Source organism: Chiloscyllium plagiosum, chromosome 1 (assembly GCF_004010195.1).
Source record: "Chiloscyllium plagiosum isolate BGI_BamShark_2017 chromosome 1, ASM401019v2, whole genome shotgun sequence".
NCBI classification, from domain to species: domain Eukaryota; kingdom Metazoa; phylum Chordata; class Chondrichthyes; order Orectolobiformes; family Hemiscylliidae; genus Chiloscyllium; species Chiloscyllium plagiosum.
This window is the reverse complement of record NC_057710.1, coordinates 8097243-8110224: the sequence shown is the minus strand read 5'-3', so window position 1 is coordinate 8110224 and position 12982 is coordinate 8097243. Positions and strand designations below refer to the sequence as shown.

Sequence of the window (12982 nt, the reverse complement as noted above, 5' to 3'; positions counted from 1 at the left end):
AATTCTTAACACCTCCAAAATAAAACTCCTGAGACCTGTTACAAAAGAAACAACCTTGACATTGTAGATTTTTGTAAGGTCAGGTATCAAAGGTTAGAAAACCCTTTAAGGGTTAAAGGTTACATTAACCATGATGTACTGATGGAGGTAATGTGCATTAGCCGTGATTGAGTTGAATAGTAAGCTAGGCTTGAGGGGCTGAATGTTCCACTCTTGTTGTTATGGTTGATACAGCCATTCCACTGACTGGATGCACTCCAGTCCATTTTTTGCAACAGATCAATTAATCCAATAGAGATAAAAATCTATATACAAGCCTGTGGGGTCTGAAGAGTGATGTGCATTTAAGTCTATTGATGACTTTAAGCCCTTCCTTAAGGGGTATGGATGTGCTACTGAGTTCCAGATTTCCAGGTTCTGTTAAAATCACTGAAGAGGTCAGTATTATCCATGTTTTAGGAATCTAAAGGGCAGGGATGATGGTGAAGGATATAACTCAGCTCCACTGATCTACTGTCATCCCTATTTTCCTCTCTAGAATGACAATGAACTACCACAAGGACTTGTTATGGGGCCACTGCTGTTTGTCACTTTTATAAATGATCTGGAGGTGGGTGTAGAAAGATGGGTTAGTAAATTTGTGAATGACACTAAGGTAGGTAGAGTTGTAAATAGTACTGAAGGATGTTGTGGGTTACAGAGGGACATTAATAAGGTGCGGAGCTGGGCTGATAAGTGCCAAATGGAGTTTAATGTGGAAATGTGTGAGGTAGTTCACTTTGGAAGAAATAATAGCAGGAATGCAGAGTACTGGGCTAATGGGAAAATTCTTGGCAATGTAGATGACCAGAGTGATCTGTGTCCATGTGGATAAATCCCTGAAAGTTGTCACCCATGTTGATAGGGTTGTTACGAAGGCATATGGTGTGCTGGTGTTTACTGGTAGGGAGATTGAGTTTTGGAGTTATGAGGTCATGCTTCAGCTGTACAAGACACTGGTAAGGTTGCACCTGGAGTATTATGTGCAGTACTGGTCACCGCATTATAGGAAGGATGTGGAAGCTTTGGAAAGGGTTCAGCGGAGAGTTACTAGGATGTTGCCTGGTATGGGAGGAAAGGCTGAGGGAACTGAGGCTGCTTTCATTGGAGAGAAGAAGGTTGAGAGGTGACTTAATCGAGACATATAAAATAATCAGAGGGTTAGATAGCATGGACAGTGAAAGCCTTTTTCCTTGGATGGTGAAGGTTAACATGAGAGGACATACCTTTTAAATTGAGGGGTGATAGATTTAGGACAGATATTAGGGGTAGTTTTTTACTCTGAGTAGTAGGGGTGTGGAACGGCCTGCCTGCAACAGTAGTAGACTAGCCGACATTTAGATAGGCAGTGGACATACATATGGATAATAATGGAATGGTGTAGGTTAGATGGGCATCAGATTATTTTCAAGGTCAGTGTAACATCAAGGGCTGAAGGGCCTGTACTGCACTCTAATGTTCTATGTACATCTTGCCCATATTTAACTCCCAATTCACTATTTCTACAGTTTCTTGTTTTTAGTTTTTGGCGTTTGAACCTATCATCAATTTCCCAGTTTCTTTTGGTTTGGTTTGATTTTAATTTCACAGACACATGATCTGGAGCAGGAGTAGGCTGTTTGGTGCCTTGCCCCTTGCCTGCTTTGCCATTAAGATCACGGATGATATGATTATGGCCTGATCCCCACATTGCTACACAGCCTGATAACCTTTGATTTTCCTTGTTAATCAACAATTTATCTGCTTTTAATGGGCCCTTTCTGGGAATTACTATCCTCAACCAGAAGAATTTAAAGACCAAAATACATACTTTTATCCAACTGCCTCATTGCTGTTTATGTATCATCAAGTCCAATCAAAATCTGTCTGTTCCTTTCTCCTCCTGTGTTTATCTGGCTTCTCCTTACATCTATCTATAGTATTCCCCTCACTGCCTTTAACAGAGAGTTCCAGGTTCTCACTGCTTTCTCAGTAAAGGCTTCTCAGATATTTTCCCACAGGATTTGTTAGTAATGATCTTTTATTTACGGTGTCTACTTCTGGTCTTCCCTCAGAAGTGAAAAGATCCCCTTCACTATCTTAGCAAAGAAAAGAATAAGACATACAGAGGGATTTGAGAGTGGCACACGGGTGGTCAAGAAGGCAAACAGCATGTTTACCTTCACCAGCCAGACACTCAATATAAAAGTCAGCAGGTTTTGTAACAGCTGTATAAAACTTTAGTTCAGCCACATCTGGAATATTGCATGCAGTTCTGGTTGCCACACTACCAGAAGGACGTGGATGCTTTGGAGAGGGAGCAGAGAAGGTTCACCAGGATTTTGTCAGGTTTTAGTCAGGAGGAGAGGTTGGATAAACTTGGATAGTTATCACTGAAAAGATGGAGAACCACTGTTGACCAGATATGGTTCTCAATTTTGTAGATAGGGTGGAGAGTCAAAGGCTTTTACCCAGGGTGGAAAGGTCAACTATAAGATGGCAAGGCTCAAGGTGAGATGGGGAAAGTTTAGGGGAGAGGTTTGGGGAATATTTTTCCCAAACAGGGTGTTGGGTGGCTATGACGCACTGCAAATGCAGGTAGTGGAAATAAGTGTCAGCAACATTTAAGGCACATCTTGATACATGAATGGGAGCCATGAATAGAGGGATAGATACTGCATATGGACAATAAGTAGCAGGTCTAAATAAGGATTAGGAATCAGTGCAGACTTTGCAGGCTGAATGGCCTACTCCTGTGCTATATTGTATTGTATTGTATTGTATAAAAGATTGGCTAAAGTGATCTAAGGCTCACTAGGTGTTCTAGTGCGAGTCATTGTTAATATGTAAGTATAACATGTAACAAAGGCTAATGCGATGCCATCCTACAATGTGGAAACAGGTTCTTCAGCCCAACAAGTCCACACCAACCCTCTGAAGAGTAACCCACCCAGACCCATTCCGCTGTCCTATATATTTGCCCCTGACTAAGGCATCTAACCTACACATCCCTATGGGCAATTTAGCATGGCCAATTGACCTAATCTGCACATCTTTGGACTGTGGGAGGAAACTGGAGCACCCTGAGAAAACCCACGCAGACACGGGGCGAATGTGCAAACTCCACACAACTAGTGGCCTGAGGCTGGAATCGAACCCGTGTCCCTGGTACTTTGAGGCAGCAGTGCTAACCACTGAGCCACCATGCTGCCACAAATTGAGAGGAATTGTATATAAAAGTAAGAATGCTGTGTTTCATTTCTGGAGGGCATTAGTGAGTCCATATCTAAAATATTGCGCAAGTTTGATCTCATTTTAAGGAATGATGTAAATGCAGTTCACTGGAGACTTTCTAGATTAATAGCTGGAATGAATGTGCTGTCTAGTAAGAAAAGGCTGGGCTTGTTTCCTCTAAAGTTTAGAGTAAGGGATGATTTCATTGAAGTTTATACGACTCTGAGTGGCTTTGACGAGGTAGATGTGGGAAGTTTGGTTCATCTTGCGGGTTAGCCCAGAACTGGGGACACCATTTTAAAATCTGGGATCACCCTCTTAGGACAGATGAGAAATGTTTGAGTTATGAGACTTTGGAATACCACATCAGAAGATGAAATCTAGTGTATCCATATTCAGTGGATAAACATTTCAGCAAAAGTTCTGATATTGGAACAGAAATAAGGTGATGTGTTGGATTTGTCATGGCCATTGGTGTGGACCCAAGGCCATATAACATTGTATTTTCCCCAGCAGGCACCCGGGGAGAAAGTCCGTGGGCTAAGATGAGGATTTGATGATGGCTATGCCTGTTTTTTCTCCACTAGTTATTTAAGGGATTTGGGCATCGCTGGTTGGCCAGCGTTCCTAGCTACCCTTCAGAAGGTGGTGGGGTGAGCTACCTTCTTAAACTGCTGCAGTCGGCCTGCTGTAGGTTGACCCACAAAGGCCTTGGGGACAGAATTCCAGAATTTTGACCTAATGATGGAGAAGGAACAACAATATTTCCAAGTCAGGATGGTGAGTGGCTTGGAGGGGAAGTTGCAGGGGATGGTGTTCTCATGTATCTGCTATCCTTTGTCCTTGCAGATGACACCAACATTACTGAACTAGGAGACAGAGCTAGGATTTTTGCAGCTGCTCCAAGGATGGTGGGCTTAGCTAAAGTTCTATTATAGTTGTACAGTTATTATAGTCTTTATATTTTACTAATATAAGATTTTTATTCATTTTGTTTCATTTAAGATTCGAAAAAACCAAACAAGAAAATTTTTTTCAAATGGATCTTTTCAGGATCTACAGTGAACAGCTGAGGTTTTTTATTCTAAATTCAAAAGTTTAAAAAAAGACTGTTTTAGAGGGTTATTTTTAACATTGCAAAAGTGTTTTTTTTAAAAAAAACGGATGAAGGAGTTGTGTTTTTATTTCTGGGAGTGTTACATGTGGCCGGCTCTGGAGAAGATCTTTTTGTTTCTCTTCGAGAAATTTATTGAAGAGGAGTCTTTTTTTAAAAAAAAAAATCAGTCAATCAGCTAAGCAGTTAATTGTTATTTTGTTTTTTTTTTGCTATTTTAGCACTATTTTCTGGAGGTAATGAAAGAAAGTTCATTTTATATATGGCCTTAGAAACATTTCTTATATATGAGGCACAGAGCGAGATGGCTAGTAGGTTTAGAAACGTTATTACACAGCAGGATCAATCAGATAGGTGAGTGACTGTTGGAAAAGGTAAGAAGGCAGTTCAAAAGCCTCTCCTGCACATTCTCCCTGTGTCAGCGTGGGTTTCCTCCCACAATCCAAAGATGTACAGGTCAGGTGAATTGGCCATGCTAAATTGCCCATAGTGATAGGTGCATTAGTTGGGGGTAAATATAGGGCAGGGGAATATGTTTGGGGGGGTTACTGTTTGGAGGGTCAGGGTCAACTTCCCCTCCAAGCCACTCACCATCCTGACTTGGAAATATTGTTGTTCCTTCTCCATCATTAGGTCAAAATTCTGGAATTCTGTCCCCAAGGCCTTTGCGGGTCAACCTACAGCAGGCCGACTGCAGCAGTTTAAGAAGGTAGCTCACCCCACCATCTTCTGAAGGGTAGCTAGGAACGCTGGCCAACCAGCGATGCCCAAATCCCTTGGACTGCAGGGCCTGTTTCCATATTGTAGGGAATCTAATCCAATAGATATTCCATTTTTGGAACAGTAGAAGGGAATAGTCTCCCTGAGGAAAATGGATGGGACAGTCAGTTTTTGGAGATTTAGAATGATTCTTATGTTAGGCAGCGTTTGACAAGATTTAATAGAATTATTGTTGTAGAGGACTCTCCTGTCAGGGGCATAGACATGAGATTCTGGCAGTGAGTGTAAATTTAGAATGGCTTGTTGCTTTCCTGGTGCTAGGATTAAGGACATCTCTAAACATTTCAAGCATATTGTTAAAGATGAGATTGAGAAGCCAGAAAATATTGTGCACATTGGTAGGAATGACATTTTTAGAGAAGTTTAAAGCAGTACAGAGTGAATTTAAGAGGTTAGGTAGAAAATTAAAAACTACAACCTTTACAAGTAGTACTTTCTGGTTTTACTCCCAATGCCAAACTCAAATGAGGGAAGGAACAAAAGGTTAAAGGAGATAAATCAATGACTGAAGAGCTGGTGTATTCGGGGATTCAGATTTTTGGACAACTGGAACGTATTTTGGGATAGAAAAGACTTGTTCAAAAAGGATGGATCGGTTCAAAGTCCACAACTGAGGCCAGAGCATACTCCTGAAGGCAGCAAATGCACACCGCACAAAGCACACACGTGTTCAGTCTCCATAGACGCCTGGTCCATCCATAGAGAACCAGACCCACTCTCAGGAACACAGTGCGTTGTAAAGGTGCAGTTAACTCACCGGAGTTTGGTCCGCTCCCAAAGGCAGAGTCCACTCCCAAAGGCAGGATTGGGACATCGTAGCTCTTGCAGAAACTTGGCTGAGATGGATAAGACTGATAGCTCAATGTTCTGGGTTTTTGGTGCAATGGGAAGGATAGGAAAGAAGGTGTGTGCGTGTGTGCGTGTGAGGGGGTGGAGGTGTCAATTTTGATTAAGGAATACATTACTGCTCTAATTAGGGAAGATATTTCTGAAACCTCTTCCAGTGAAAATATATGGGTAGAAATTACAAATAAGAAAGGCAAGATCACTTTGATGGGATTGTACTATAGATTCCCGCAATAGTAAGAGGGAAATTAAGAAACAAATATGTAGGGAGATCTCCGATATATACAAGCATAATAAGGTTGTAACAATGGGGGATTTTAATTTTCCAAACTATGACTACCACAGTGTTAAAGGTTTGGATGGTGAAGAATTTGTTAAACGTGTTCAAGAAAGTTTTCTTTATCAGTATGTGGATACTCCTACTAGAGAAGGAGCAAAACTAGACCTTTTCGGCAATAAGGCAGGGCAGGTCACTGAAGTAAAAGTGGGGGAGCACTTTTGCATCTATAATCATAACCATTTGCAAGCTAATAGAATTATGGAAAAAGATAAACCTCCATAAAAGTTAAAGATTTTAATTGGAGTGAGGTAAATTTTTAATGAAATGAGATAAAACTTCCAAAAATTGATTGGAAGAGACTGTTCACAGATAAAAGGACATCTGGTAAGTGGGAGGCATTCAAGAATGTGATGAGAGTTCAGATGCACTGTGTTCCTGTTAGAGTGAAAGGTAAGGCTGGTAAGATTAAGGAACAATAAATGAATAAAGATATTGAGATTCTAGTCAAGAATAAAAGAGAATCTTATTTTAGATACAGACAACTTGGTTCAGTTGAATCACTTAATATTGAGAGTGTAAGGACATTCCTAAGAGATAAATCAGGAAGGCAAAGAGGGGATATGAGAGGGCATTCACACTTAAGGTTAAGGATAGTCCAAAGAGATTCTACAAATACATTAAGAGCAAGAGGGTAACTAGAGAGAGGGTAGGGCCTCTTAAAGTTCAAGAAGTTCATCTTTGTGTTGAATTTCAGAAGATACTAAATAAATATTTCACATCAGTTTTTATTGTGGAGGAAGAAGTGGAGTCTAGAAAATGCAGAGAAATAAACTTTTGTTTTAAAAACAGTTTACATTACAAAAGAGGAGGTTTTGGAGGTCTCAAAGAACATGAAGGTGGATAAATCTCCAGGACCTGATCTACTGTATCCCAAAGCATTGCGAGAAGTAAGGGATGAAATTGAGACTCCTTGCAGAAATATTTGCATCATCTATAACTAAGGATGAAATGCCTGATGACTAGAGGGTGGCTAATGTTGCACCTTTTGTTTAAGAAAGATTATACAGAGAAACCAGGGAACTATAGACCTGCAAGTCTGGCTTTGGTTGTGGTTAAATTGTTAGAGTTAGAAAGTCATGTTGAGGGTGTAGAGGACATTAGTGAGGTCTCTTCTGGAATACTGTCACCAGTTCTGGTGACCCAGTTATAGCAAGGATATTATCAAACTGGAGAGGGTTCAGAAGAGATTTACCAGTATGTTGCTAGGTATGGAAGGTTTGAGTTATAAAGAAAGGCTTGGAATTTTTTTACTGGAGCATAGGAGGTTGAGAGGCAACCTGATTATTTTATAAACGTCAATCAGAGGTATGGATAGAGTTAATGGTGGTTGTCTTTTCCCTAGGATGGGGGATTTCAAGGCAGAGGGTGGTGCGTGTATGGAATGAGCTGCCAGAGGAAATGGTGGAGGCTGGTAAAATTACAGCACTTAAAAGGTATCTGGATGGGTATATGAATAGGAAGGGTTTAAAGGGATATGGGCCAAGTGCTGGAAAATGGGACTAGATTAGGTGAGGATATCTGGTCAGCTTGGATGAGTTGGGCCAAAGGGTCTTTTTCTGTGCTGTACACAGACCTCTGACTAGGGGGACACGTTTTTAAAATAAGAGGAAAAAGATTTTAAAAAGACATGAGGCAATTCTTTAATGCAGGGTGGTTTGCTTGTGGAATGACCTCCTGAGGAAGTGCTGGATGCAGGTACAATTACAACATTTAGAAGTCATTTGAATAGAAAAGGTTTGGAGGGATGAGAGCCAGAAACGGGCAGGTGGAACTAGTTTAGTTTAGGATTATGTTCAGCATGAACTAGTTGGACTGAAGGGTCTGTTTCCATGCTGTATGACTCTGTGGTGTCGCAGACAGTGAAGGAGGTTACCTCAGAATATAATGGGACATTGAGCAGATGGGCCGAGGAGTGGCAGACAAAGTTTTAATCAAGATGAATGTGAGATGCTACATTTTGATAGGGAAAATCAGGGCAGGACTTAGCAATTAATGGCTAGGTCCTGGGGAGTGTTGCCAAACAGAGATCTTGGAGTGCAGGTTTGTATTTCCTTGAGTGGAGTTGCAGGTAGATTGGAATTTGGCTCTTTTGTCCATGTTTGAACCAAGGCTGTAATGAGGTCAGGAGCTGAGTGGCCCTGGTAGAAGTCAAACTGGGCATGCTTGACAGCACTGTTGATGACCCCTTCCATCACTTTACTGAGAGTGGACAGTAAACTGGCGGGCGATTGAAGAAGTGGCAAGATGGCTCAGTGGTTGGCACTGCTGTTGCACAGTACCAGGGACCTGGATTCGATTCCAGCCTTGGGAGATTGTCTCTCTGTCTGTAGTTTGCATATTCTCCCCATCTGTGTGAGTTTCCTTCCACATATAGGGGTTAGGTGGCTTGGCCATTTAGTGTCCAGGAATGTGCAGTCGACGTGGATTAGGCATGGGAAAATGGCATTACAGGGATAGAGTAGGGGGAAGAGCCTGAATGGGATGCTCTTCGGAGGGTTGGTATGGTCTCGATGGGCCGAATGGCCTGCTTCCACACTCTAGGGGAGCAGCAAGTTCTGGAGTACATGTCTTCAGTACTATTGCTGGAATGTTATCAGGATCCATAACCTTTGCACTAACTGCCTCCAACCAATTGTTGATATCATGTGGTGTGAATTGCACTGGCTTAAGACTAGCATTTTTAATGCTAGCAATCACTGGAGGAGGCCAAAATGGATCATCCACTTGGGCAGTTCCAGCTGAAGGTTGCTGCAAATGCTTCAGCCTGATCTTTTGCAGATGTTTTGTTATTATTATGGTTTATACACTTATAGGACAGAAAGAGCCCATTTGGTTTGGTGTCACTTCTCGCTTTCTGCTACATTCTGTCCCACGTTCTCCCCGTCTTCTGGGTTCTCCAGTTTCCTCCCACAGTCTATAGATATGCAGGTTAGGTGATTGGACACGTTAAATTGCCCCATCCCATTCAGAGGTGTGCCAGCTAGATGGATTACTCACGGGAAATGCAGGGTTACAGGGATACTGTCTTACTTTGCTTCACCAGTGGGTTTCTTTTAAAGTGCAGGACTGTTCCTCAGCTATAATAAAAACTAATGATATAGAAGATGGTATTAGTAATACCATTAGCAAATTTGCTGATGATACTAAGCTGAGTGGCAGGGTGAAATGTGAGGAGGATGTTAGGAGATTACAGGGTGACCTGGACAGGTTAGGTGAGTGGTCAGATGCATGGCAGATGTAATTTAATGTGGATAAATGTATGGTTATCTACTTTGGTGGCAAGAACAGGAAGGCAGATTACTACCTAAATGGAATCAATTTAGGTAAAGGGGCAGTACAAAGAGATCTGGGTGTTCTTGTACACCAGTCAATGAAGGTAAGCATGCAGGTACAGCAGGTAGTGAAGAAGGCCAATAGCATGCTGGCCTTCATAACAAAAGGGATTGAGTATACAAGCAAAGAGGTTCTTCTGCAGCTGTACAGGGCCCTGGTGATTAGATTAGATTACTTACAGTGCGGAAACAGGCCCTTCGGCCCAACAAGTCCACATCACCCCGCCGAAGCGCAACCCACCCATACCCCTACACTTACCCTTACCTAACGCTATGGGCAATTTAGCATGGCCAATTCACCTGACCTGCACATCTTTGGACTGTGGGAGGAAACCGGAGCACCTGGAGGAAACCCACGCAAACACGGGGAGAACGTGCAAACTCCACACAGTCAGTCGCCTGAGGCGAGAATTGAATCTGGGTCTCTGGCGCTGTGCTAACCACTGTGCCACCGTGCTGCCCACACCGTGAGACCACACCTGGAGTATTGTGTGCAGTTCTGGTCTCCAAATTTGAGGAAAGACATTCTGGCTTTTGAGGGAGTGCAGCGTAGGTTCACAAGGTCAATGTCTGGAATGGCGGGACTACCTTACGCTGAAAGACTGGAGCGACTGGGCTTGTATACCCTTGAGTTTAGAAGACTGAGAGAGGAGCTGATTGAGACACATAAGATTATTAAAGTATTGGACACTCTGGAGGCAGGAAACATGATTCCGCTGATGGGTGAGTGCCGAACCAGAGGACACAGCTTAAAAATACGGGGTAGGCAATTTAGGACAGAGATGAGGAGAAACTTCTTCACCCAGAGACTAGTAGCTGTGTGGAATGCTCTGCCCCAGAGGGCAGTGGAGGCCCAGTCTCTGGATTCATTTAAGAAAGAGTTGGATAGAGCTCTCAAGGATAGTGGAATCAAGGGTTATGGAGATAAGGCAGGAACAGGATACTGATTAGGAATGATCAGCCATGATCATATTGAATGGTGGAGCAGGCTCGAAGGGCAGAATGGCCTACTCCTGCACGTATTGTCTATTCCTTGCACAGCATTGTGCTCTAAAGACATTTCTCCTATTCGCCAAGAAACTAAATCCTCTTCACTGAAATTCTGAACAAAGGCTGTATTCTTTATGAACATGAACAAAAAGCTTTTTTGAGGAATCTCCAATAAATCCCCATTTAGATCTCCTCCAATACTCTCAGCATGGAATTTTTCTTGTGTCTCTAATGTCTGATTCATGTTATCCTTGAATCTACGTATGCTCTATATGTAGTTGCTAGATATGTAATTGTGAAGTGTATGTTTAGTTCTATAGTATCTGTCATAATTTCCTACAGTATGTACTAACAGTATTCTGACTGCACTATCCTCCTCACTTGGTTATAACTTGCTCTCAGTGAAAATAAGAACTGCAGATGCTGGTGAGTCAGAGTTTAAAAAGTGTGACGCTGGAAAAGCACAGCAGGTCAGGGAGCAGGAAAATCAACTTTTCAGGCATAATCCCTACATCAAGAATGTGGGCAGGGTAGGAGGAAGAGGGCTGAAAGATAAATAGCAGAGTGGGGCTGGGGGTGAGGTACCTGAGAAGATGATAGGTAGATGCAGATGGGAGGTGATGGTGCTAGGGTGGAGTGGATAGGTAGGAGGGAAGATGGACAGTTTAAGAGGGCGGTTCCGAGTTGGAGGGTTGGATCTGGGATGAGGTGGGGAAAGGAGATGAGGAAACTGGTGAAGTCGACATTGATGCTGTGTGGTTGGAGGGTCCCAAGGCGGAAAATGAGGTGTTCTTCCTCCAGGCGTCAGATGGGTTGCATCTGGCAGTGGAAGAGTCCCAGGACTTGCATGTCCTTGGGGAAGTGGGAGGGGGTGTTTGAAGTAGTCGGTCACAGAGCGGTGGGGTTGTTTAGTGCATGTGTTCTCGGAAACATTCTACGATTTGGCATCCTGTCTCCCCAGTGTAGAGGAGACCACATTGAGAGTGATGGACACAATAGATTGAGGTGTTTGGATCTGCAGGAAAATCTCTGCTGGATGTGGAAGGATCCTTTGGGGCCGTGGACTGAGCTCTAGCACTATGTATCATATTAAACCCCTCTCTCATTTCTTTTAAAAGCGCTTTGTAATGAGAGCTGCTCTTAAGGCCAGTATTCCTCAAACAAATTGGCATCAATATGGTATCCTTGCATCTAAGGGGAGTATTTCAAAAAGATTAGAAATAGGAGCTGGCTATTTGCCCTCATGAACCCGTTGTCTGTCAATAAGAACATTGATCTTATTGTGACCTGGACTCCACTTTTCTGCCTGTTCCCCAAAGCCATTGACTCACTTGTCAATGAAAAATCTATCTAACTCAGCGTTGACCCAGCCTGTACTCTCCTCTGGGGAAGAGAATTCCAAATAGTAACTGACCTAAGAAATTTCCCATCCTCCCCTGTCTTACATGAGACACTTATCTTGAAACTCTGCTGATTCTAGAATTCCGCCACAAATGCAATCTAATCTGCAAACCCTCTCAACATTGAAGATTTCAAAAAGATCACTTCATTCTTCTAAACGTCATTGAGTATAAACCTAACCGACTCAAACTTTCCTTCTAAGAGAGCATCTATAGCCTAGAAATCAGCCTAGTGATCCTCCTCTGAAATGATTCAACTGCAAGTATTTCCTTCCATTAAAGCAAGACCAAAATTATACACACGTCCAGGTGCAGTCCTACAATGCCCTGTACAGTTGTAGTAAGACATGTACTTTATACTCCTTCCTTGCAATGGTAAGTCAACCTGCTATTTGCCTTCCCAATTACTTTCTATACCTGCATGTTACACATTCTGTGTCTCCATTTAAGTAACATTCTGCTTTTATTTTCTTACTGCCAAAGTGTACAACCTCTCAATTTCTCCACATTATACACCAACTGACAAAGGTTTGCCCACTCATTTAACCAATCTCTATCCTTTCATGACTTGGATATCATCTCCAGACCTTGCCATATCTTTGTATTGTCAGCAAATTTGGCTACAAGAAAGCCAAATGAAAAATGCAGAGTTCTGCTCAAGTCGGGTTGGTTTGAACAACAAGAGCACTGAGACAGACTGCTTCTTTACTGTAGTCAAGAGTGTGATGCTGGAAAAGCACAGCAGGTCAGGCAGCATCTGAGGAGCAAGGGAGTCAGCGTTTCAGGCATAAGCCCTTCATCAGGAATGAGTCTGGTGGGCCGGGCCGCTGAGAGATAAATGGAAGCAGGGGTAAGGTTGGGTGGGGGTGAGGTAGAATAATGCAATGGGTAGATGAAGGTGAGGGAGATTGTGATAGGTCGGAGAGGA

The 12982-nt window shown here is 42.6% G+C and overlaps 1 protein-coding gene across 1 annotated transcript in view; it reads left to right on the top strand.

Annotated features, from left to right (window-relative positions):
• Positions 1-348: 348 nt before the first annotated feature.
• Positions 349-12982, top strand: part of pcgf1 (polycomb group ring finger 1) — a 64727-nt gene continuing 52093 nt past the window's right edge. Inside the window, exon 1 of the mRNA XM_043692932.1 lies at positions 349-437. Coding sequence (XP_043548867.1) covers positions 357-437 — 81 coding nt within the window. The 5' untranslated portion in view covers positions 349-356. The remainder of the gene's footprint in view (positions 438-12982) is intronic.